The sequence below is a fragment of the Microdochium trichocladiopsis genome (genome assembly GCF_020744255.1).
Source record: "Microdochium trichocladiopsis strain MPI-CAGE-CH-0230 chromosome Unknown B0I36scaffold_3, whole genome shotgun sequence".
Taxonomy (NCBI): Eukaryota; Fungi; Ascomycota; class Sordariomycetes; order Xylariales; family Microdochiaceae; genus Microdochium; species Microdochium trichocladiopsis.
This window is the reverse complement of record NW_025763546.1, coordinates 212,003-236,970: the sequence shown is the minus strand read 5'-3', so window position 1 is coordinate 236,970 and position 24,968 is coordinate 212,003. Positions and strand designations below refer to the sequence as shown.

At 57.4% G+C, this 24,968-nt stretch overlaps 9 protein-coding genes across 9 annotated transcripts; 3 read left to right on the top strand and 6 right to left on the bottom strand.

Moving 5' to 3' along the window:
- Positions 1-1,815: 1,815 nt before the first annotated feature.
- On the bottom strand, positions 1,816-3,192 carry B0I36DRAFT_238032 (chaperonin 10-like protein; the record flags this gene model as incomplete). The annotated part of the gene is made up of 4 exons (XM_046149577.1): positions 1,816-2,019; positions 2,112-2,746; positions 2,821-2,948; positions 3,020-3,192. The coding sequence occupies 4 exons, from the start codon at positions 3,190-3,192 to the stop codon at positions 1,816-1,818; spliced, it is 1,140 nt and encodes a 379-aa protein (XP_046014671.1).
- Positions 3,193-3,900: 708 nt separating this feature from the next.
- Positions 3,901-6,142, top strand: B0I36DRAFT_372527 (Transketolase, thiamine diphosphate binding domain-containing protein; the record flags this gene model as incomplete). The annotated part of the gene is made up of 4 exons (XM_046160127.1): positions 3,901-3,968; positions 4,024-4,133; positions 4,199-5,264; positions 5,341-6,142. 4 exons carry the CDS (start codon positions 3,901-3,903, stop codon positions 6,140-6,142), a joined length of 2,046 nt encoding a protein of 681 aa, XP_046014670.1.
- An 806-nt stretch (positions 6,143-6,948) lies between these two features.
- B0I36DRAFT_316558 (uncharacterized protein) lies at positions 6,949-8,682 on the bottom strand. The gene is made up of 2 exons (XM_046153045.1): positions 7,926-8,682; positions 6,949-7,788 (listed from the first exon to the last, which is right to left on the bottom strand). Exons 1-2 carry the CDS (start codon positions 8,249-8,251, stop codon positions 7,059-7,061), a joined length of 1,056 nt encoding a protein of 351 aa, XP_046014669.1. The 5' UTR covers positions 8,252-8,682; the 3' UTR covers positions 6,949-7,058.
- A 2,579-nt stretch (positions 8,683-11,261) lies between these two features.
- B0I36DRAFT_82188 (uncharacterized protein) lies at positions 11,262-12,813 on the top strand. The gene is made up of 2 exons (XM_046163398.1): positions 11,262-11,439; positions 11,525-12,813. Exons 1-2 carry the CDS (start codon positions 11,314-11,316, stop codon positions 12,668-12,670), a joined length of 1,272 nt encoding a protein of 423 aa, XP_046014668.1. The 5' UTR covers positions 11,262-11,313; the 3' UTR covers positions 12,671-12,813.
- Positions 12,705-14,844, bottom strand: B0I36DRAFT_360085 (uncharacterized protein; the record flags this gene model as incomplete). Its single annotated transcript, XM_046158240.1, has 5 exons — positions 12,705-13,357; positions 13,421-13,796; positions 13,859-14,476; positions 14,540-14,697; positions 14,787-14,844. The coding sequence occupies 5 exons, from the start codon at positions 14,842-14,844 to the stop codon at positions 12,705-12,707; spliced, it is 1,863 nt and encodes a 620-aa protein (XP_046014667.1).
- Positions 14,845-16,380: 1,536 nt separating this feature from the next.
- B0I36DRAFT_316552 (NADPH:quinone reductase-like protein) lies at positions 16,381-18,158 on the top strand. The gene has a single exon (XM_046153044.1). The coding sequence runs from the start codon at positions 16,669-16,671 to the stop codon at positions 17,791-17,793; it is 1,125 nt and encodes a 374-aa protein (XP_046014666.1). The 5' UTR covers positions 16,381-16,668; the 3' UTR covers positions 17,794-18,158.
- Positions 18,159-18,402: 244 nt separating this feature from the next.
- B0I36DRAFT_263537 (hydroxymethylglutaryl-coenzyme A reductase-domain-containing protein) lies at positions 18,403-22,676 on the bottom strand. Its single transcript, XM_046151164.1, has 2 exons — positions 19,267-22,676; positions 18,403-19,206 (listed from the first exon to the last, which is right to left on the bottom strand). Exons 1-2 carry the CDS (start codon positions 22,428-22,430, stop codon positions 18,831-18,833), a joined length of 3,540 nt encoding a protein of 1,179 aa, XP_046014665.1. The 5' UTR covers positions 22,431-22,676; the 3' UTR covers positions 18,403-18,830.
- Positions 22,677-23,119: 443 nt separating this feature from the next.
- B0I36DRAFT_316550 (uncharacterized protein) lies at positions 23,120-23,587 on the bottom strand. Its single transcript, XM_046153043.1, has one exon. The coding sequence runs from the start codon at positions 23,577-23,579 to the stop codon at positions 23,127-23,129; it is 453 nt and encodes a 150-aa protein (XP_046014664.1). The 5' UTR covers positions 23,580-23,587; the 3' UTR covers positions 23,120-23,126.
- Positions 23,584-24,863, bottom strand: B0I36DRAFT_316549 (uncharacterized protein). The gene has a single exon (XM_046153042.1). It carries the CDS (start codon positions 24,418-24,420, stop codon positions 23,761-23,763), a length of 660 nt encoding a protein of 219 aa, XP_046014663.1. The 5' UTR covers positions 24,421-24,863; the 3' UTR covers positions 23,584-23,760.
- Between the last annotated feature and the right edge of the window lie 105 nt (positions 24,864-24,968).

Below are 24,968 nucleotides of genomic sequence, written 5' to 3'. Positions count from 1 at the left end.
CTTGGTTTGAGGATTCCTCGGCACAGCAACATGACGTTGTAGCAAACGAATGGCAGCAGTTGTCTGAGAAGGTGTAATCAGTGGACCTATGTCGCCGTGGAATGTCCCACTGGTATTACACAGCGCGTTTATCACCTTAAGAATGGCGATGCTCGAATTGGACAACATAGCTCACTCGTCCAGAACCAACCAACGCGCCACTACCTAGGTTTTTCATTGACATCCGGTCACAAATGTCGCAGGGGACTTTGCCGGACCCTCCGCCCCGGAGTCGGGACACAGAGGTCCGGAGCGGAGCAAGGGTCCCGTCCGTCCCCCCATTGTGCAGCAGGGGGGGGGCGCGAGCTGGAGCACGGGCTCGCTCTAGGAGTTTCTTCTGGTCCCTTGAGGATGGATGGGTACAGACAGGGTCCTTGTCTAAAGAGTGGGACGGGTGGACGGTCAGACGGATAACTCCGTTTCCCCGTCTGAATATGGCAGGTTCTTGGACTTCTCCTTCTTCTCACTGGTTGGTTCTCATCACCATGAGAGATGTGGGAATGGCTGGTGTGACGATGCAGACCGCGGCTGCAGGTTGGGCTTTGTGAGTGCATGAACTATGCGCGTGTCGCCGTTGATTGGGATGCGTCCCATGTCAGGTCTTTGGTCGCCCATCTTGGTTGGACTTTGTAGTTGGGTGATTTGGTCGAATTCTAGACTGGGGGATGGGAACGTGTATGCTACGACGGGAACCAGGCTAGCCCCGGCCGCTCCATGATAGCCAGTGGGCATTATATAGGTTAGATCAGATCAACTCCTGAAGTAGTCAAGCTACGAGGCCACCCACCGAACAAACATCACGCGCTGGAGGAGCCGGGCCCCTCCAACACGACATGCGACGACGACGATAGGGACCATTATCGCGCGGCTTGAATGTATCAAGGTTGTCAGCACGCAACGCTCGATACGAGTCCTCAGCATCATGAGACGTGGGAACACAAGTTGAGTAAACATCGTTGTGGGAATGTCGATGGCGGGTTCGAGGGCTGTTTTCGCTTGCACATGTCGATCCGGGGGAAGGGGACAGGGTTGTGCATGCATATAGCAGTTGCTAGCAGCAGGCCCTGATTGGGGTTTTATTTCAGGTCAAACTCATGAGCCAAGGGGCAGATGGATATTCGAGCATGCGAGAAAAGGCCCCGACGTTAAGAGTTGCTCTGCTCCCGAGTGTTTCGAAACTTCGTTGTACGTGGAGTGGCACCAGTATCGGGATGCCTATTTCGGTCTCCAGATCCTCCCGTCTCTCGATCGGTTCGACTAAAGAATCACTGGGCGAATCATCATCATCATCAAGGTGCTCAAAATTCGCCACAGCAAGTACTGATCTCAACACTTCTCGGAGCGACGCTGCACTTCTGTACAGCGTAAAGCGTTGTGGAGGAGAAGCGGGAGATCAGCACAGTCTGCACTCAAAACCGCCTGGTGTTGATGACTAACAAGCTTGGGACGGAACCCCCCGGTTGTGGAGACCCCGCAGCGACCGGGACAGGGATTCTGCCTGATCGAGGAAAGCCTGGCTCGACGGGGAGTGGGGACAGGCTGAATTAGGCAGTTTGAAGCACCCACTCACTCACAGCCAGAAGCCGGAAACGCGCCCCTCACCGAGCATCGGTTGCGGTCCCCTCTGAGACCAGTTGGCAAAGATGTTATTTGCGGTGGGAAGGACAGGTATCAGGGGGGAAAATCCACATCACAACGAGCATTATACAAGGTGAACAATGCTTCTAATGCTTCTAACTATCTATCTGCCAAGGCTTGACAGTCCTGGACCCTAACTCATACCGTGGCGTCCACTTCGTCCACAATCTGGATCTTGATGCTGCCATTGGCTGTGTCGGAGCATATCTCCATGGCGTCGAGAGCCTTCTCGAGCGGCAACGTGTGCGTGACCAGCTTCTGCAGGTCGAGGATCTTGCCGCCGAGGCACTGGATTCCAGCTGGCCATGTGTCGCGGTATCGATTGATGAAGCGGAGGTCGATCTGTGCATGTGCAGAAAGATGGTCAGTGACAGCCCCCTAGGGAGCAGGGTAATAGGAAGTGTATGACGTTTGAATCTGGGAGCCGGACTCACCTCTGCGAGGGAAATGTGCATGAACGGGAGGTTGTTCATGATCGACTTGCCCACACCAATGACGCACACAACGCCTCCTCGACGAACAGCGTAGGCCGCTGTGACCACGGAGCTCTCCACTCCCGTACACTCGAGAACGCTCGGAGGGGCGTTGTACTCGAAGCTCTCGGCATCGAACAGCTTCCTGATCTCCTTGGCGTTGCCTTCCGCGTCCAGATTCCGATTGACTTGGTAAGGTATGCACATGGGCACAAACTCCTTGGCAAAAGCAAGGCGTTTGGGCTCGAGGTCTGTCACCACGATCGGGTGTGCGCCGGACGCACGGGCAGCAGCGAGCGCAATGAGGCCGATCGGGCCGGCACCACAGACAAGCGCGGGACGGCCGAGGCTCAAGCCACACGTCTTGACACCGTGAAGGACGACACTGAGAGGTTCGAGGAGGGCTGCCTCCGCCCAGGAGACGGTGTCGGGAAGCTTGTAGAGCCACTTGGCCTTGTGTGTCTTGTAGCGCTGGAGCGTGCCGTGGTAAGGATAGACACCGGAGAAGGCGACGTCTTCGCACAGGTTGTACCGGCCTTCCCGGCAGAGCCAGCACTTTTCGCAGGGCATGCCGGGCTCGATGGCCACTCTGTCGCCTGCGGCTCAGTGTGAAGAGGTTAGGCACGAGCTCGATGGTTGGGGGCGGATTGAGTGTCTGTTGGGAACTGACCAACTTGGACATTGTCGACGCCCTCACCGAGCTTGAGGACGATGCCGGCCGCCTCGTGGCCGAGAATGCAGTCACCCTCGACCACTAGCGATCCGATCCTGCCATGCTTCCAGAAATGTATATCCGAGCTGTGGCGGGCCCCGAGTCTTGTCAGCTGTCTACTCCTTGTGCTACGATGCAGCGGACAGGAAAGACATACCCGCAGATGCCGGTGGTCTTGATGTGTAGCAGAACCTCGCCTGGGCCGGGCTCGTGGATGGGCGCATCGACGAGCTTGAGCTTGTGGTCGGCAGTGACCTGGAGTGACGGGTTCGGATGCGACGGCTTTAATCTGGTGGCGGAGATGCCGTTTGCTGTAGGAACGACAGTCATAGTGAGGGTGACCAGCGCGATGTGTGCGGATATGAAAGTGGAAGAAGGAGCAGCAAATGCAAACCACAGTCTGAGAAGATGCAGCACGAAAGCCATGGGGATTCATGCGTGGTCCTTTTGCTCTGGCTCGTCCCACTGGCAGGCCCGAGGCCAAGCCTGTGCCAGCGGGTTGACTTGCTCAATGTGGCCAGCGGGGCGGCAGTGATGATGGGGACGATGGGGTCCTCGGGCAAATGCCATGCGCCGCAGGGTCCAGAAGTCCACATGGCAAGTGCCTGTGCCCCGCGGTGCTTAAAATGTCCCAATTGGGTAACCCGGCGCAAAACGGGCGAGGACCGGTGCGGTCCATTGCCGCTTCCACTTGACGTCGCCTTCCTCTGCCGTGCGCAATTCTTCTTGATGGCTTTAAATAACTTGATCTTCTTTACTTTGAGTGCGAAATCACCCTTCGACTACGTCTCTGATATTGGCACTCGACTCTCATTCAAGTCACAGGCACCTCACAAGGCCCGGCGTAAAATCAATACAAAACACCACTTGTACCAAGAGCCGCCCATAATGGCTCCAGGCGTGCTTACTTCCATCAGCCAAAACGAAGGCCCGACTGAGGGATCAGCTCCGTCTGTCTTTGCCTCGAAAACTGCCGTCAAGGCGTCCGAGCCTCAAGATGTCAAGATATCTCTCGCGGAGGACAGGGCGGTCCACCCGATGGTCCTGAAAACATTCCGTATTTTGGTTGCCGATCTATGCCAGCAGTTCAAGGGCGGACATCCGGGGTAAGCTCCAACTAACTTCTCCCAAAACAGTCTCAGGCACTGACCTTTAAACCAGCGGCGCGATTGGCATGGCCGCCATCGGCATGGCCTTGTGGAAATACGTCATGAAATACGCACCGCACACACCCACGTTCTTCAACCGTGATCGCTTCGTCCTTTCCAATGGTAAGCAGACTCGTGTTTCCATTCAGCCGACCAGAGTGGCTGACTTTGGTGCTCTCATCCTGCAGGCCACACTTGTCTCTTCCAGTACTGCTTCCTGCACCTGACGGACTATCGCGACATGACCATGGAGCAGCTCATGTCGTACCACTCTGAGCGGAGCGATGCGCTGTGTCCAGGCCACCCCGAAATCGAGCACGAGGGCGTCGAGGTCACAACCGGCCCTCTCGGCCAGGGCGTTGCCAACGCCGTCGGTCTCGCCATGGCCACAAAGAACCTGGCGGCTACCTTCAACAAGCCAGGCTTCGACGTCGTCGACAACCACACTTGGTGTATGACCGGTGACGCTTGCCTACAAGAAGGCGTGGCTCTCGAGGCCATCTCTCTCGCCGGCCACTGGAGGCTCAATAACCTCACCCTCATCTACGACAACAACCAGATCACTTGCGACGGATCCGTTGACCTCACAAACACGGAGAACGTCAACGACAAGATGCGAGCCTGCGGGTGGGACGTCCTCGAGATTGAGGATGGCAACTATGACATTGAAGGCATCGTCAAGGCACTGCAGGCTGCGAAGCAGTCCACGGACAGGCCCACCTTTATCAACATCAAGACTACCATCGGTCTCGGCAGCAAGGTCGCGGGTACCGCTCCCGCACACGGCGCCGCATTTGGTGCCGACGACGTAGCCAACATGAAGCAGAACGAAGGCTTTAACCCTGAGGAGCACTTCGTTATCGGTGACGAGACTCGCCAGTTCTTCAGCGGTCTCCCCGAGCGAGGCCAGAAGTGGGTACAGGAGTACAATGAGCTGCTTGCCGCGTACGAGAAGGCGCATCCAGAACTGGCCGCTCGCTTCGCTGCCAGGCGAAAGGGCGAGATTCCGGCTGACTGGAAGGATTTCATTCCAAAGTCGTTCCCTGACAAGCCCACAGCCACTCGTGCCGCCAATGGTCTCGTTCTGAACCCTCTGGCCGAGAAGGTCGACTCTTTCATTGTCGGCACAGCCGACCTTACTCCGTCGGTCTACATGGACTGGAAGGACAAGGTGGACTTCCAACACCCTGAGCTGCGGACAGAATGCGGCATCAACGGCGACTACAGCGGACGCTATGTGCACTACGGTGTCAGGTATGACCATATTTCCCGCCTTTTCTTTCCTTATACACCAGGGCGCTTTATTAACCACCTCGTGTGTCATTCACAGAGAACACGCCATGGTCGCCATCACCAACGGCCTGGCCGCTTACAACCCGGGGACCTTCCTCCCCGTCACCTCGTCCTTCTTCATGTTCTACCTGTACGCCGCCCCCGCCGTGCGCATGGGCGCGCTGCAGCGCCTGCAGGTCATCCACGCGGCGACCCACGACTCGATCGGCATGGGCGAGGACGGCCCGACGCACCAGCCCATCGAGCTGGCCGCGCTGTTCCGCGCGATGCCGAACCTGCTCTTCTTCCGCCCGGGCGACAGCGAGGAGACGGCGGGCGCGTGGGAGGCCGCGATCGAGGCAAAGGGCACCCCGTCCATCATCTCGACGAGCCGGCACGCGCTGCCACAGCAAGAGAACACGCGCCGGAGCCTCGTCGCCAAGGGCGCCTATGTCCTGCAGGAGAATGACGCCGCCAGCGTGACCCTGATCGGCGTGGGCGCCGAGCTGTCCCACGCGGTCGACGTCGCGGAGCAGCTCAGGGAGGCGCACGGCATCGAGGCGCGCGTCGTGTCCATGCCCTGCCAGCGCCTGTTCAGCAGGCAGGACCGCGCGTACCAGCGCGAGGTGCTGCGCCGGCACGAGATGCCCGCCATTGCGATCGAACCGTACGCGCCCAACGGGTGGGAGCGCTACGCCGACGCCGCGGCGTGCGTCGCCCGCTTTGGCCACTCGCTGCCGGGCAAGGCGGCGTACAAGTACTTTGGCTTTGACGCCGACGCGCTCGTGGGCAAGATGCTGAAGTACTTTGAGATGATCAAGGAGGACGAGATGCTGAAGCGAGAGTTTGTGGAGTTATAACACAGTGTGGCGCGGAGAACTCGTGACACTTGTAATGAACACATATATTGGTAGATGAACATATTGGGTGGATGGGCTTTGCGTCCCCGAGTTTCCCAGCTGAAATGCTTTATAAAAAAGAATCATTCATCTTCCTTTTGTGATGTTTGCCTGACTTATTCAATCCTTCATCCCGTAATGTACACTGACACAAACTCCTAGCTGATAAGTTTCTACACGAGCGTCGAACTGGATGATATGCAGTCCACTCTATCGCTCTACTGCCACGTCCAGTCTCATTCACTGAATTACGATATAGATATTGCCTGCATAGCACGAAGAGGTCAGAGGCAGGGCAACCCGGCTTTCCGAAAGGGGTAACCCGCCAGCACCAGCCACTATTGTGTCAACCAATATGCCCTCCGTCCCATTGCGGTTAAAAAGTTCCATGGGGTGCTGAAGAGGGCCGGGGGGGGGTGTCTGCTAAGCAATGACGCTCTGATTCCGCCCAGCCGGAATCGAGAGAATCGGGTGATGCAGGCGGGCGAGCGGGCGGGCGGGCGGGTGGGCAGTTTTGGGCACTAGTAGCTCGAAAGCTTAAACGCAGCTCCTTTGGTAACACCACAGACACGTGCCTTGGGTAACGTCAGTGGAGACGAGAGAGTGGGAGATGGAGGCACTATTCAAGGATTGCCCTCGTCGAGTGTTGCACAGGGTTTGACGTGAACTTCTCCGCGAAGACGACAACTTGTGCGACAGATATATACCCAGCTTGCTATGATGCTGCTTGTGCAGGTCAAAAGTCACAAGCGGCGTGGGCTTTAGATTGGCTTTCGTCTCCCGAGGGAGACTTTTATTATTTTTTATTATTTTACGTCTGTTTTTTTCTTTATTTTGAATTTGATATGCTTTGACATCTTCGTCTTGGACGGCCCCTTCAACAGTGCCTTTGATCAGAGGGAGCAAAGGGAACATAATCCTCCAGAGGAAATGCCGGCGGCATAGTCCATGGTGCGTTATTGTCGCCAGAGTCGGGGTCCTGCGCGGTGGACCAGTCCATCGGGGGCTCGAGTGAGGAGTTGTAACCCCACAAATCAGTATCCCCGTTGAACTCCTCGGCTATCGTTGTGGTGTAGTGCTGTGGCTCTGCACAGGATAAGTCTCCTGAGAGAAGTTCCGGGCGGAAGCCCCGGTCGTGTAAGAGTTCTGTGATATGAGAGTCATCGCGTGTCATCGCGGCCATGGCGTTGGGCATGGTTGGCCGCGCCGAGACGGTGTCATTCGAGACAGGCGCCGACGACACTTGTGAGTCGTGTTTGACTTGTCTTGCTTTTCTCCGACGACCGGGACGACGCTTGTGGTCCTTGTGGTAGTGCTCTGCCAGGTCTCTGAACTCGCCGAAACGGTGTTTGCATGGACACTCAAAGTACTGGGAAACGGCCGAGTCCTGCTTGTCACATCTGGCCCAGTGGTTCTTGAAGCTATCCCACCGGGGGTACTTGTTGCTGCAGCGGCATACGTAGCGAGGCTGCTCTTGTCGAGACGCAGTGTAGGAGCAAGCGCCTGCCCGGTGGCGTGTACGATCTTTGAGGAACGCGAACTCCTTCTCGCAGCCGGGCTCCTTTTTTGTATGGCATGGGTGCTTGATCCTGGGAGATTTATCCTTGCTAGTAGATAGGAGGTGCTACTGTCAGCCATAGGGCCGACAAGACTTGACTGTACGGGGGAGCTTGACAGATGATTATCAAACCATTTTGCTTCAGGCAAGGAGGCTTTATCTCAAATAAAAGAACAGGTAACTGACAGTAGACTAGCTTGGTCCGAGACCGGCTCATGGTAAGGTCGACGACCGCTCTCCAGTTGCGTTGCGGCATGGTTCTGGTCTTGCTCCACACCCTGAGTGAGCGAGTAGTTACTTATAGGCGAAACGGTCTGAGTTGCTGGCGAGACGACCGAGCCGAAATGGGTAAACAAACTCGGGGCCCCTGGGCTGAAGTTCTGGGTTGAGGTGAAGCTTTGTGAGTCGATAGGGTCGGCAACAACTTGTTGTTCCTGGTGGCTGGGGAAAATGTTGTGGCCGTCAAGGTGCAGGTCGTCGAGGTCAAAGAGCGCAAAATCCTCGTAGCTCATGGGTGACTCGACGCGATGACAGTGGAAGGGTGGGGATGAAATTGTGGAAGCGGCTGCTGCAGGCGAAAACGCCCGCAGCCTGGAACGATGTCAGGTTGTGGTCAAAGACAGAAGGAAACAGACTGTCACTCCCTGGGAAGCCTGCAGTCTCGGGAATGCCCCTGCGACTGGACAAGCTTCCCTTTCCGGTATTCTTTGTTGTTGTGCTCAATGGAGGGAAGGAAGGAAAATGTGTGAAGGAATGACAAGAAGGATACAGACTGATCGTGCGGAAGGCTGAGCTAAGAGGGTGTACTTGACTCGATGCTTAGCCGGGGGAGGGGAAACCTTTCCCAGTTGTTTAGCTGACGGTGGTGGACTTAGGGGTTTATAGACGGAGTAGAGACAATGGCACAGACCAGGACTGTCTCTGCCTCCCGGGCCGTTTTTCGTTGCGCGGCGTCAAAGAGAGCCTTGCCAACACCCACCCACAGACGTGGAAAGGGCCGCCGTCAGAGGGCGCAGCTTCCTGCTATGCGCTGTAGTCTGCGTGGTCCAATCATCCAGCTGGCGGTCGAGTTACACAGGGCGGGGAGCTTCTTGTCCGCAACCAGGTGGCATGGCGGAGCGCGTGCAGTCAGCCACCACTGAGAAAGAGGCATACAAAAAGGCAGACTAGACACCCTGCTCATTGCTTTAGGTCGACCCTGGCCATCAAAAGCACATTCATACTGCGTCGCGGGACATCCTTTCGCGGAAGAGCCTCATTCCAAGGTGGCAGACGGGGCCAAAGATGGCAAAGGTCGTCCAAAGCTGGCGAGTCCTGTGTGGCACTGCGCAGATGCGCAAAGTGCTACGTCCCATTTCGCGCAGTATCCGACGGGCCAAATAGGCATACATGGCCATATTCAGCAGGTGGTCCGGGTAGCTGTGACGTCTGCGTGTGGGCATGTCACTGCTTTTGGCGGGAGGTGGAATCGTATCACATTTGGGCCGCGGCGCCAAATCCGGCCCAGAGGCCCATTGCTTGACGATTGTTGCCACAAAGTCCCAGAGACGTGGGCGCAATCATGCATAGTCTTGGTCATGGCTGGCAGCGGTATAAATCAGAAAGCGGCTGCATGCTCAGGTTGTGTCTTTCGTATGACGGAGTAGTAGATATCTTCGAGCCGAGAGCACCGACAACCGACCAAACGAGAGCAACCAGGCACACAAAGCCTGACGCACAAAGCCTGAACATCATGGCAGACAGAACGGCGAGCGGCAAGGCTCGCAAGCTGCTTGGCGCTGGGCACGACGATAAGCAGGCTGGCCAAGACGGTAAGCGACCCGGCTACCGTACCCTCTATCGACTCTGGGATGGTTACATGCATTCGCTAACTCGATTGGTTCACTTGCAGCTGTCAAGGGACCGTCTCCGCGATTTCCCGTGGGGAACTCTGGTGCAGAGACAACGATGATGCAACGCTGGGTGGAGGCAAGATTGAGGGACGAGCCGTGGAGCCATGTGCATGTGACTTATCCGCGAAAGAGTTGACGCAGGGCAAGGCTTCGAGAGGCGACCATGACGTCGGCAAGCAGAGAAACGATCGCATGTGATGCAGTCATGTTCCAGATAGATGCTGTTGTAGACTAATGCTGTTTGTATGGAATCTAGCATACACTTGGACATCTGATGGTCTCTACATGCGACCGACCGAATATGTCAGACACATGAGTGCTATAGCCACAGTGCAATCGCTGCGGCGGAACCGTGCCCATATTCTATCGCAACTGACTTTGGAAGTTGTTGTACCTCACTTATTACCCCACAGCCGCAAAGGGACCTCGGGACGGTACGCCCTTCCTCTTCCAGCCAGGCGGGTCGCCCCACAGCAAGCGCCGACCGTCTGGGTCCCAACAACATCAACAGTGGTTATTGAGCCATAGGGCCGGGGAAGAAACACACGAGATTATTCGACGGGACACAGCATGGCCAGTCCGCCAGAGTACAGCCATATGCCGTGCTTGTTGCCCCCAGTCTCCCAATCTAGGCAAGGCCCGCTCACAAGCCCTCATCACCACAACCATCCCCATCGAAGGCCCTCCGGATCTTTCTTCCGCCTCCTGATATGAGCCACGCCACACCAGATGGAAGCGGTGGCCGCCGCCGCCGGGTTCGCCGCCAAAGAGCCACCGATCACGAGCATGGCTCCCAATTCTCCAGGTCCCCCAGCCCCGAACGGCAAGCACCTCAGCCTCCCAAAGAGACCTCTCCTTCTCCCGCCCCCTCGCGACGAGCAGAGATCCCCTCCTTCGCAGACATCCTCCACCCCGTCCCCCCGCCTCCTCACCATGTAGATCCTGCCACGACGGACGTTACTGCTGCCAGCCCGCCGCTGTCTAGAGGACCGCGGCACTCCATACCTCACGTATCCTCTGCAGCGACTATCTCGTCACTCACCAACACGCCTGCCCGCCGCCCCTCCAGTCTCTCCCCTCAGCCGCCTGGCGGACGGCAGGTCAGCAATACTGACAACGAGGACGTCACCATGGCAGACCAGCCGAGCGGAAACAGCGACATGGTCAACCATGACAACCCCCACGATCCCCATCCCCTAGTCAAAGTCACCACCAAGCCCCGGCTGACCAGTACCACCACTTCCACCACTCCCAACACCACCACCACCACCACCACCACTGCCGCCGCAACAGCGCCACCAACAGGCACCGCCCAATCGCCAATATTCTACGCGACAACACTATCCGCCACGACCCCATCCGCAACAGGCGGAGCAGGAGCAGGAGCAAGTCTAGGCGGCAGCAGCAGTAGCCTGTCCGGCTCGTCCCCAAACTTTGCCTGGAAGCCCGACGAGTTCGCCCTCGACCACAACTACCAGCTCTACCGCGAGGAGTTGCGCGACCTCATCTTCACGGCCGCCCAGTCCGGCGCGCCGACGCGCGAGGGCAGCCCTTCGTACGGTGGTGGCGGCGGCGGCGCGATGTCCTTGCTGGATGGTGGTGGTGGTGGGCAGCAGGTGCAGCAGCAGCAGCATGAGTTTCAGTATCGGCAGCATGAAGGTCTCTCAAGAGTGCCGGGCGGGATGATGAACTCGCAGGCCGAGGTCGGGTCGGACCCGCACCAGACGAAGCGCGAGACGGCACAGATCTTGGCTACCGGGAACCGGATGCTGTTCTTACGCAACTACATATCACAGGTTGCCCCATGGGTAAGTCTCGATGCAAGGATCCCTCTGCAATATGTCATGGTCATGGCGAGTGGAAGTATGCTAATTATATGTAAAACGACGCCAGCTCGACATGTTTGACAGCGACCGCGCCTTTGGCCTACAGCTGCCCGCCCTCGCCCGCACAGCGCCGGCCTTGCTATATGCCATCCTCGGCATCTCGGCCCGCCAGATGGAGCGCAAAGAGAACAAGAAGAATGCATTTGAGAGCCTCGAGCTCTACCAGGAAGCCATCCGGCTGCTGGCGCCTTTACTTCTCGACAGAGACCTCATCATCATTCCCGTCTGTGTCATCCTCTGCTGCCTCGAGATGATGTCTGCCAGTGCTCAGGACTGGCGCCGGCATCTCGAAGGCTGCGCCGCGCTCTTTAGTAACTTTGGTGTCCACGGCTTCAGCGGTGGCCTGCTGCAAGCCGTATTTTGGTGTTATGCTCGGATGGGTAAGCTGCGCTTGCCACCAGTATCTTTTCAACGCCCTCGTGTCGTCCCCCCAACTAACTCGGCACTCCTACCAGACCTTTGCGGGGCCTTGATATCAGATGGACTAGAGAGCACACTGGTACCTCCATCAAAATGGCTGCCGCCAGGAAGTGATATGCGCGAGGCACGACAACTGTATCTGAGCTGCAACCACCCAGACATGTATGCCAACTATTCAGTATGGCTCTCCTCTCGTGTATGCGAGCTAGTATCTGAGAGAACTCGACACCGGGAGCTGGGTGAGCCAAATGGCTGCACAGGGCAATATTTCACCGACCGATGGATCACGCTGTGGCAGGAGCTGCAGGCGTGGATCAACGACAGCCCCCCAGAGTTTCACGCCATCAGAGCGGTCGAGTCTAAGCCGTTCCCACAGACTTTGTACCCACACTGGGCTGCAATATCATCGACACAGCTTCACCATACAAGCTGCGTGCTTCTCTTGGGCATCATACCTAAGCCTATCAACCCGGCGCTCACGCCCAACCCGATTGGCTCGGTCGTCTGGCACGCGAAGAAGATCTGCGGCATCTCGCTCGCGAACTCCCATCAGGGCTGCCTCAACAACGCAATCCAGCCCATCTGGCTTGCGGGCAGATTGCTAAGTCACCGCTCAGAGCACGACCTTATTGTCAAGCTCATATGGAGTATCGAGAGCATGACTGGGTGGGGTACGTGCTGGAGAATCAGTGACCTCGAGGCGGCATGGGGATACAAGGTACGCAGGATGTGATGATAGTCACTTCCAGGATGATCTCGGAAGCCCTTCAACTTCCCCACTCGGCTTGCAGGATGGTCTCGTAGCGGGACACGTCCCACTTCGTCAGAGAACCAATGCGCCTTAGTCCGTTTAAAATCGTCCTGTGTTGGTCCTCGTGCGACATCCTTTTCGCGGCAAGCACTAGGGAAGACACCAGGCAGGGATCCCAGCATTCCCGTAGGTCATTATTGAGTGCTATCCCGCAGATCCGACGTGCATGCCACAAGAAGGACGCCGCTGAAGGCTTGAGGTGGCGTGTCAATTGCACTGTGCGAGGCTTATGCCGCAGGAGCAGCAGCATGGCAGTGTGATACATCTGGTTGGCAAAGCCTCCGGCGCCGCTAGTGAATAGTATGGTCGGTAACCCGTCGTCAGAGTCACTTGTCTCGATCAGGGACTGAAACTCCTCAGTGCGAGCCAGATACCAGTCGTTAAGGTCGTCGATGAGTGCCAACCAGGCACCAACCATGTCACCTGGCGTCGCAACGGGAACCTCGCCAAAAGCAAGCGCAAGGGCGCGGATGCAGTAGATCAGCGCTTGCATCGAAGTGGCAAAGACTTCTTGAGCTAGTCGAGATTTATGCCAAGGAGTGGGCATGACACCTAAGTCATACAAGGAGACAGGCAGAGCACGCTCGTCGATAAGGGCAGCTGCTAGTTCTGCGGCACAAGGCATCAGGGGCGAATCCTCGTATTATGTGATCGCATAACAAAGGCACTCACCAATCCGCAGGAGCAATTGGAAACCCAGAGTTCCAACCATGGTCATCGAGCTCTCTAGTCGATATCTGTCCAAGACAGTAGCGAGCGCAGCACCACTGCTACTACTGTCTCTGTAGACCGATCTCGTGCTGCGCAGCACGATACAAAGCAGCTTGACTTGTGAGCTCATGTCGAAACCGTTGCGTAGCACTGAAGTAGTTGAATTCTCTGCCTGAGGAATGATGTGATCATCTGAATGTGAGCTGGCGGCATTGCCAAAATGCTTGTCTTGCGATGCTGAAGACAACGCCACAAGTGCATCTAGCACAATCTTTGAGTGGGATGCCAGTAGAGATACATAGATCCCGAAACCATGGCCAAGGTCAAATAGGTCGAGCTTGAGAATGTGTGGTCAGTCGAGTAACAGTTGGATATGAAGGCAAAGGCAGAGAAACATACCCATGGCGCAACTTCATAACGCCAGTGCTTAAGTAAGACAAGCACACGTTCCTCAGAGACGGTATTGCCGAGTGAGGGCTCCGATACTGCGCCTTTGAGCTCCCCACTCAGTATCAGCTGCTGCAGCCTGTGTTCTCTGTCGATGTCGTCTGGCGTCTGTGGTGAAGGTTTGAATAGAACGGGGCTGTACTGGGCATAGGGTTGTCGTGCCTGGAGAACCGCCGAGCTTCCGTCCACCTCATCTGCGCCAAGCGAGAGCAGGGCATCGAGGGCGTCTTGATAGCGACCGCTGGTGTTTGATTCGAGATCGTGTGTGCCGAATGAAACATTGAATGCTGGATCCGAGAGCTGCTGCTCAATATGACTGAGAGGCGGAGCTTGTGGAGGAGGCATGAGCCGTGAGACCATGCTGTCCTTAGGACTGGAGCCATGTGATGGTTCCGCCAATGAGTTGGCTGGAGGTTGTGCATTGCTCGCTTCATGAGGCAGAGTTTGTGTTGGCATATCCTGAGACTGGCCAGGCTCGATGACGATCTGCATGGGCACCGGCGGGTCTGACCCCGGCAGAGATGAGCTGGCAGAAGCATCGTTGGGACTTGGTGTGCCCGCATTGACGAACTACAAGACAGTGAAGGTTAGCAGAAGACGCAACCCGCCAGTGAGAGACACCTTTTGACCGACCTGGACCTTCCGATAACCTGATCGTGGCGTGGAGCGTGTGGGTGAAGTTGGGTCATCGAGGGTGAAGGAGTTCTTGGCCAGGAAGGAGAGACGCGTGCCGTACTGGCACTCAAACCCGCCAGAGATACATCGTTGGCATTTGGGTTTCCCCTCGTCGCCTGCGGAGGAGGCAGTCAGCTTGATCCTGGCCGATTCCTGCAAGACAGACGTTGGACCTGAAGATGGGGAATGGGCTTGATGGACGTACACTTGCGCCGGCGGACGCGACACTTAAGGCAGCCCGTGCGGACCCGCTTGGTCGCCATGCGGCATCGCCATGCAAGACTGTTTCGGACGTAGTTTCAGCCAGCGACACGCGTTTGTCCGCGCAGTGCTCGAGAAATCAAGAAAGCGGTGGTGATGAATTGGGGAAATGGCGATGTTTGCAGATGGGGGAACTTCTAAGCGCCTTGGCGATCCAGGTCTTCAGGGCCAGCCGGGGGAGGGGCGGTTGTGCCTGCCTGTTTTGCAATGCCCAGCTTCCACCTGCACCTTCCCCGGATCTGCCCCACAGCGCGCTCTTCGACGAGACCTCGGGGCTTCACTACGAGCATCATGTTTCGTGCCTCTTGATGAAGGCATTGGCGCACGTCAGAAGATGCAGTCCTTTTGATCAGGATGGAAGGCTTTTGCATCCGAATCCCGCCGTGTGTCAGCATCGAGCACTCCACATGACTGTGTGTGTCCTACCACCGGTCCAATCCGCGCAAATGCAGTCCAAGCCACCTCCAGGTTTCGGCCCCCGTGCCATTGGAGTAAGCCTATTTTCAGTGTGACATTCCCATTTCCTGCCCATGAATTCCGGGACTGTTGCCGTCGTTCGTTGCAATCTCAATGTCAGACGCCCCCGACTTCCAAAGCGTAATGCGGAGAACTATTTACGGAGAAGGCTCAGCAGCTGACCCTCGACAGCGTCTGGTGGGCTCCTTTCTCCGTATTTCAAGAACACCATCCACTCCCCGTAGCTCGTGGTTCACCATACGCACCGTCCGCGATTCACAAGTCTGCCATGTGGGCGACCTTGGCCAGCTAATCCAGGCATTTCTATCAGTGTCTTCGCCTGCTTACGCTACAGGCTGGGGTTTGATAAAAGCGCTTGCAAAGAGCATGCGGTTACAGGGCAGCAAGATGATGGCCGTGGTTGTATCGTAACGCATGGCATTGAAGAGTGCGAGATTGTCTGACCTGATTGGGCTGGTGGCGCTGTCTGATGCTGGACAAGACTTCAGTGTTGTCTGAACGAGCTGGACCGGGCTCATCGAATGCACGCTGGGGGTTCCTACATGACAGAGCAGTAAACTTGAAGGAACGACGTCAATATCGACAGGCTAGTGGTGTCAGTAGTTATTTTCATGATCGAGCGATATGCCGACTTATTCCAAGGGCCTCCTCGGTCGACCCGCAAGGCCCTGACTCTGACCGGAGTTGCGGGTTTCGGGACGGAATGGGGCTTCGGCCGACAGGGCCCACCCACCCACCGAGAAGCTCGGGCTGTTTCCAGAAATGGTGGTTTGTGGCCTATCCAAAAGATTGGGCGGTGCCGGGTCTAGCAGCTGAAGCGTACTAGCGCCGGAGACATTGTTTAAAGCATGTGGCGGGAGATTGGCTGCGCTCCCAGGCGATAGCTCTCGGCAGCGCCGTAGCTTGCTGAGTCGTGATCGTGGGGTCCTGGATTGGACAAAGGGCAAGAGAGGATACGACACGGGAGAGCCTTCGAGAAACACACAGACGGACGGTTTTTCTGTCCGCAGCGGAGCAAAGCTGGCCCCGACAATAGTCCCAGCTACAGCTGAACTTTGTATCTAGTGTCCGCATCCTTGACGTCACGCAATCGCTCAGGGTCTGATTGGCCGGCCGCCCACGAATCTTCCTTCCATCTTCGGGCCCTGCCGTTCTGCCTCAAAAAAGTAGCAACGGCTTTTCCGCTGGCCCCTCCCCTACTTCATCGCTGCTCAGATCCCCTCCTGACCCGTACTTATTTATACAACTCGCTGCCCCCCTCTGCACCTGTCCAGCGCCCTCAATCCTCGACGCCCGTCCCACTCCGTTCAAGATCAAACACCTGCCGAAATCTTCAACAAACCATCACCATGACGGCCACAGCTGCTCCCAACATGACCGACAAGATGCGCGCCTGGCTCTACACATCGGCGCCCAATGGGCTCGAAAAGGCCCTCTTCCTCTCCGACAATGCCAAAGCGCCACGCATGACGGCACAGGGGCTGGGCAAGTCGGATATTGTTGTCCGCGTCGAAGCCGCCTCGATCAACCCGGCCGACTATAAGCTGCCAGAGATGACGGCCGCCGTCACCCCGCGCTTCCTGGCCTCCTCCTCCTCCGCGTCACTGCCCAAGCCCGACGAGCCCGCCCCCTCTGGCGCAAAGTCCCCCGGTTTCGACTTCGCGGGCACCGTCGCCGCCACCGGTGCCGCCGTCGACACCTTCCGCGTCGGCGAGCGCGTCTTTGGCCGCTGCAAGGTGCCCCCCGCGTTTGGCACCCTCGGCGAGTACGTCGTCGCGAGCTACGACGGCCTCTGCAGGCTCCCCGACAACGTCTCCTTTGAGCAGGGCGCCGCCGTGGGCACCGCCGCTCTCACCGCGTACCAGTGCATCGCCCCATACGTCACCCCGAACTCCAACGGCGCCGGAAAGGTCTTCATCAACGGCGGTAGTGGCGGCACGGGCACCTGGGGCATCCAGATCGCAAAGGCTCTCGGCTGCCACGTCACTACCACCTGCTCGGCTCGGAATGTCGACTTTGTCAGATCCCTCGGCGCCGACGAGGTCATCGACTACACCTCGCAGGACGTCGTCAAGGAGCTCACGGCCAAGGGCAAGGTCTTCAAGCTTGTCGTCGACAACGTCGGCACGCCCGCGAACCTCTACAAGGCCGCCGACGACTTCCTCGTCCCGCAAGAGTCCCACTTTGTCCAGGTCGGCGCCGCCTCGAGCGCCGCGGGCCTCACGAACCTCCTGAGCCGCTCGCTCGTGCCCTCTTTCCTCGGCGGCGGCAAGTCCAAGTTTATCTTCTTCCTCACCAAGAACATCCACGCCGACCTCGAGCAGCTCGCCGCGTGGATGAAGGAGGAAAAAGTCGAGCCCGTGATCGACGAGGTGTTCGAGTGGACCGACGCGCCCGCCGCGTACGCCAAGCTCAAGACCTCCCGCGCCCGCGGCAACATTGTCGTCAAGGGTGCCCCCGCGATCAAGAACTAGACCTTTCAATGACGGACACGACACGACAAGACATGACACGCACTTGCTTTTTTGGAGGGGGATTTCAAGCAAAATATTAAACTTGAACTGCAGGCGGGCTGCGGGCTGTGGGCGATGACACGGTTGGGAGCGGATGCATGAACACGAAATATACAGTATACGACACAGGGATTGCGGCGATTTAATTATTTCAAGGGAAAGCCGGGGAACTCGAGGACGAGTCCAGCCGCGATCACGGGGAAGCAAGAGCGAGACGGAAACAGATGGGCGCGCCTGGGGAGATAATGATACCTACTTGCATTTGCTGTGTTGAGAACTTAGCACACACAATTTTTGAGTTTCAAATCAAACAACCAAACTGTTTGCTTCGGCTTTTCCTTTCCAGATGTGGAAATGATACGCAAGGCACGGCTTGATTTAAGCGTCTGACATCAGCGCCTAGAAATGGGGAAGCCAGCAGCTGCATGGCATGGCATCTGGGGGTGTCCCACCAGCTTGGCATTTCTTGCGTCAACTGTGGGGCACGCACGCGCTTCGCTCACATTCTGTCCCACGTCACATTGCCCTGTGTACGCGCGCCCTCGACCAAGCTGGCCCGGACCGGGTTCATGATGTATGGATCTTAACCTTTCTTTCTTCACTCTATGATTGTATATACACGCACAGACTGTGCGTCTGTGGCTGTGTCTGTGTCTGTCTAACGTCGGCTAGTACTGTGTACAAACTCTCGCCCCGTGTACTGCGATATTAAGGCAATCAGAGCCAAGGACGCATATTACTTTCGTCACCCAGCCATATTACTCCCTTCCCCGCCCTTGACCGACCCTGGCTGTCGGTCATGGCTCCAAAAACGCCAGAGTAGGTCGCAACCTAATGCAAGTTTGTGCGCTTCGCTTGTCGCACTTTGTGTAAGCGAAAAATGCACCACCCCGGTTGCAATGCGGTCTTGAAACAAATCCAAAAGCGGGCGTGGACAGGTGCCGAATATGTCCAGGCACTACCCATATCCTATCACCGTTGACTTGGCCTCCACGGGACTAACGCTTGCCAGCACTCGACCGTTCATGAGCGGCCGGGCTCTTCTGGGTCATGGTAAGGCCAGCCGGCGTAGCTGTCCCACTTGGCGCAGGAGTCGTGCTCCTAGTGGGAGGTTGCGACCGGTTGTGGGCCATGTGCGCCTTGACAAGGTGGCCAGCGGCGAGCGCGCTGCACAGAGACAGCTCACCAGCCAGGACGGCAGCGCCAATGATGCGAGCCAGGCGTCTGGAGTTGTCGCCGGGGTTAGTGGGGTGAGAACCGCGGACGCCGAGCATGTCGAGCATAGCACTCTGAGGCTCCAGGATAGTGCCACCACCAAGTGTGCCAACCTCGATAGAGGGCATGGAGACAGAGATCTGCAGAGATCCGCGAAGGCTAATGGTACTGTTAGTACACGGGTCTCAGGGCAGACTACAGGATTGGCAATGGACTTACTTCTTCATGATGGTGATACAGTTGGCACTCTCTACGACCTGAGCAGGATCCTGGCCAGTGGCAAGGAAGATGGCAGCCACGATATTCGCAGCATGGGCGTTGAAGCCACCCACAGAGGCAGCCATGGCAGATCCAATCAAGTTCTTGGAAATGTTCAGTTCGACCAGGCTGTCAACGTCGCTCTTGAGAACGGCCTTGACAACATCGCCAGGAATAATGGCCTCGGCAACAATGCCCTTGCCACGCCCCTCAATCCAGTTGATCGCAGCGGCCTTCTTGTCGATACAGTAGTTGCCAGAAAGAGAGATGATCTGCATGTCGTCGAATCCGCTTTCGCTAGCCATGACATTCAATGCGTGCTCGACACCCTTGGAAATCATGTTCATGCCCATGGCGTCTCCAGTGGTGGTCTTGAAGCGGATGTAGAGGTTGGTACCAGCGATGGCAGTCTTCATCGACTGCAGACGAGCGAATCGAGAGGTGGAGTTGAAGGCCTTCTTCATGACATTCTGACCGGCCTCGGAGTCGAGCCAGATCTTGGCAGCACCAGCACGCTCGAGGGTCTCGAAGGAAATGCAAGGACCACGAGTCATGCCGTCAGCAGTGAGCACAGTCACGGCACCACCACCAGAGTTGATGGCTTTGCAGCCTCGGCTGGTACTGGCGACCAGGACACCTTCAGTCGTGGCCATAGGAATGAAGTAGCTCTGGCCATCAATGACCAGGGGCCCGGCGACGCCGACAGGGAGAGGCATAAAACCAATGACGTTCTCGCAGCAGGCTCCGAGCACCTGTTCCCAGTTGTAGTTCTGGTACGGCAGCTTCGAGCGGTCGAGCAAGCGGGTGAGGTCGGCCGTGGCCTTCGTCTTCGAAATGATCTCACGACGAACCTTGACGGCACGGGTGCAGTCCTTCAGGCTCTTCTCGAGGGCGTAGCCGGGGATCTTGCCCTTCAGAGACAGGGCGACGACCTCGTCGTCAGACATCTCGTGGATACGCTTCTCGGCCAGCATCTTCTCCAGTTCGCCAGGAGCACGGGGAGTTCCGTTGGGAGCGGCAGGTTCAAGAACGGCGACAGTACCTTCGTCGTCCGTTTCCGCAGGTGTTGGGGGCATAGTCCGTCTGGGCGTGGGAATGTCACCAGTGATCGGGAGAGAAGCAGCTTGAGTATCATTGAATCTCTCCGCGGCGGCCAGCTCCTTACGGTCAATGGGCTGGTAGGGGACGTTGGGATCCTTTATGCCCCAGCGAGCGACATTGAAGAGGTAACCGTTGAGGGCGACACTCATGGCCAGAGCAACCACGATCCACTTGGAGAGAATGGGGTCCTCAAGGCTCTTGAGAAGACTGCCAACCATGCGTCCGCCGACGCCGTAGTCCTCGAGAGGTGCGTAAGGGTTCTCTGGGCCGGCACCGGCAGCAGAGGAGCTGGCGGGCACCGCGTAGTGGATCGAAGGGTACTCGAGCTCGTACTTGATCGGTGAGAGAATGGTCACGACCGTGGGTTTGCTGTGGCTCCTAGCGGTGAAAAGGATCTCGTCAAGACCGTTCGAGGCAACCTTGAAGGGATCCAAGGGAGGGGCATTGACGACAGCGCCAAGGCCGCCAGCCCAGGAGCTGACGCTACCGAAAGAGTGGCTGTCAGAAGCCCGGAAAGGGATGGTGCAAATGTTGACCGCGTTGATGGCGAAGAAACCAACAACCATCCAGAACTTGAACTTGGGCACACTGGAGCTTCGGGCGTTCTCGCCAAAGAGCCGCTCAGTCACAACGTCCTTGGAACCCTGGCGAGGCCAGTCGTTGCTCTTGGCGACGTTCTCGGCAACACGCTTGCTCACACCGTCGTCCTCGAGTGCTCTGCGCATCTCAACGTGGCGCTTGATGCGGTTGATCTCGAGCTTGATACACAAGATTGCCATGTAGAAGGTGAAGAGCAGGAGGCAGTCAAAAAACAGGATCCAGGCGGCCAAGAAGCAAAACTGCTGAAGACCACCTTGGACGCCAGATGCAGCACCCACAATCAGAATGAGGATCTCGAGAGCGTAGTCGCGAACAATCTCAAAACCAACGTCCTTGATGGCCTGCTGGACAGCGTACTGGATCATGTTGTTGGTAGCGTAACTGGCGGGCTTCTTGGAATTCTTGTCCTCAGGACGCCGGTGCTCAATGGCGTGCGACAGGACAGCCTTGGTGAGGACAATGTTCTTCTCAAAGCCAACAGTGACAACCAGGAAAGGAAGGCCCTCTGACAGGAGAACAACAGAAATGGGGACACCAAGTTTGTGGGTGACGTTGAGGCCAAAGAGGAAGGCAAAGGTAGACGAGATGAGGACGGTCGTGGCCAGCCAGACATTGGAGCCCATCTTGCGCATGGACAAGAAAAGGGACACAAAGGTCAAGTGCATGGAGAGATAGCCAAGCACCATGATGATGATGTCCAGGGTCTCGGCGTTCTTGAGCAGATCGAGAAACTCGACCCAGGCGTTTTGGACCCAACGAACAAGGCTGGTGCTGGTGTCGCCCCTGGCCACCTTCATGATCCACATCTTGTGTTCTTTCTTGCCGGCCTCGGTCACGCGAGACTGGGCGGTAGGGTCATCGTTGGGGATCTCGAGCGTGGCAGTGAGAAATTCGGAGGCCTGGCTGTAAGGGACGGAGAAGGCGAGCGAGCTGTCCTGCGAATATGCGGAGAGGCTGTTGGAGGTCGACGGCAGGTGGGAGACGGTGAGGTTCTCGGGAAGAGGCACGATGTGCGAACCGGGGGCGTTCAATGGCCCGTCTTCGGAGGATTCGGGGAAGACAAAGGTGACGAGGGCCAGGTGGTCGGTATCCTTGGCGATGCCGGCGGTGTCGTCGAGAGCCTGCCACTTCCAAGACGTCTCGGGGCCAACGTGAAGGGTGCGGCTGCCCTCGGTGAGAGAAGACCACTCAGCCTTGCGGGCATTGCGAGTGAGGTCGAGCAGACTCTCCTTCATGACACCGACGTAGGTGGTGCTGGCAATGAGGGAGACGAGGCATATCGTGTGGATTGGGTGGGAGCAGGCGAGCTTGGCGACGGCGTGGAGGAAAGGGGTGACCTTCTTGTTGACGTTCGAGGGCGGCTGGCGCTCGCCAGAAGGCTGCTCACCGCGGAAGCGGGAGGGCAGGAAGGACGAGGCTATCATTGCGGTTCTGGCAGTGCTGGGACGGTGTTGCGGCTAGTTGAGAGAGCGAGGCATTGGCGGGCGCTGGTGGACGAGGACCGACACGCGAGAGGTTCGTGTGGACGGGGTGGCGGATGGTCCAGAAGCAGTGCTCGGACAAGGAAATGCACGTTGAGGTGCAAGAGCAGGTGGGTGGCGAGCCTCGAGGGGATCCGACTCGGCTCGTCCTTGTGGTTGAGGAAGCTGGGGAAGGCGAGGGATCGTGCGAGAGGGTCGGGCGTCGAGGCGGAAGGCGGTGATGGAGGTTGGACGAAATCGCACACTTTTGTCCCAGGGAATTGCTTGGGCCCGCGCACGGCGGGCCGACAGGGGGGGTGTACCTCACGGTACTTTGCCTACCTTGGAAATTGCCCGCTGCCGTCGAAAGTTCGCAGGTACCTGAGTACCTGGGGACGCGGACGAGGTGCGGACGGCGCCAGCTTCTTTGCCTTGCTTGCTTGCCTCCCCCCTTCCAAGGTTTCCCCAGGCCGGTGGCAGAGCCTAACCACCCTCCACTACAGGCTTTCTTGAAGTCATCAGCTCCAACTTGTGTGACGATTACATGTACACTGGGTTTTTTCACCTGGCCAAGCCGGCACCCGCTCAGTACGACTTCTAACCCACTCCAGGCAATGGACCCCCCCGAAGCATCGCAGCCGACACGTGGCCTAGGAGTCTTCATGTTGGTAGCAGCCTAGCCTGAGTAGGCTCACGTTGAGCCGCCAACAGACACCCCGCGGCCGTGGTCCACGACCTTGGGAGCGATGCGAGTCTGAAGTACTGCCAAGTACCTGCGTGCCGATCCCCTAGCTTTGGCATCGCGTGGGGCTCGGCCGGTGAGTTTCTCCTTTCAACCAAGACACACCACACCCCTGCGACTTTGAACTCCGACTGTGCGTGCTCATAAGAGACAGGTTCCGCTGCCTGCCTGACAGCCATCGCCTGCTCCTCAACTCCGCTACCCAGAGGCTGAAGTTGTGTCGGATGTCGAGTGGTCGAGCCTTTCGTTGGTGGGAGCGAGCCTGGACGCAACGCGAGAAGCAAACTGTCACCGGGAGCATCATCCCGCCGTTGGGCGGCCCCCTTTCCAGCACAAACAAGCCTGCAAGATTGCAAGATCCACTGGGCCATCCCTCTTCTGGCAGCCGAGCCCACCATCCCAGCGGCCGGGCTTGCGCTGCCTTCGAGAAGGCACGAAACAGGCACAGGGCCGCCTGCAGCTGCAGCCATCAGTCAGGAGCGGTCAGGTCAGAGGGAACCGATAGCCTACAGACAGGACCGATCGTCCTCCTCCGTTGCCGGCACCTCTGCACTAGACGTCAATGGCGCCACATGACGATCCCGCCAGCCAAGCCACGCTGCTCCAAGGCGCCGCTCGCGTACTTGGGCGGCCTTGTTGGGGTCTGCAACAGCTGATAAGCGCCATGATCGAGTTTACTGCGTGGGTGCTCGCAGGCGCCCGGGCGAGGTCGTCTGAGCAGTCGTGCAGCATGCGCATGTCTCGTCCTCGTTGTCTTTCTGTGTCTGACTCGCAGCTCAGGAGCGGTAATCGCTGGCGATGGACCCTCGCTGCATCATGCAAGGCGGCCTTGGTGCCAACCACACACCAGCCGGTTGTCACCACAAGGATCCTCCGCGGGGTGTGGGATGGTGGTGGCAGGTCTGCTTTATCGTGGACCAGGATCCTTGCATGACAAATACCACCAGCGTCCTGCCATTGTGGTAGTAGAGCGCAGCTGTCAAAAGGCGCCCTGGTTAATGCAACAGTGCTATCTATGCAGCGACAAGCATACGATGTGGCCATGGAAGCCCGAAATCCGCTCTCCCTTGCGGGGATGTATTCCGGGCGTGTCAGGCCCCAGGCATTTTGCTGTCGACCCCACCAGCCAGGACAGGCAAGTTCTGTCAGTGACAGATAGCAGACGTTGAACTCTGTCAGCAATAGGCATTGACTAGACCAGACGACCCGCATTCCATAAACATTGCTGGCTGCCTATTTGCTTGCTACTTCCTGGACAGATGCTGCATTAGGGCTTTCAGTCTCCGCTGTCCAAGCGCCTGCAGCTGCAGTCCATGAGCATTTCGGGTTTGGTTGGAGGATCCGCCCACTTTCAAGATGAGCCTCGTTGCCATGCACAAGGGGGGCAGCGGGTTTGAGCGCGACCAGAGGAGCAAGACACTTCTGCCTGAGCCAGAACATCGGGTAACGAGAAGCTACGAGGCGAGTTGATGAGCTGGCTCCACGTTGCAGGTAACAAGTTTTTCTGGTCCCAATGAGAAGCACTGTGGCAGGACTGAGCAGCACAAGTGACCAACCTTAATCCGACGTATGACCAAGGATATACTTTTTGTCTTGCGTAACAGAGCACAGCCTCGATGATGGTCTGCACGTGGTCTTGCTCACCTCTTCCGAACATCCTTACGCTATTGAGACAATGAGGGGGGGGGGGGAATGAATAGACTTGTTCGGGTTATTCTCACTTTGTGGTGGACAATGCGGGTTCTTGAAAATGGTGAATC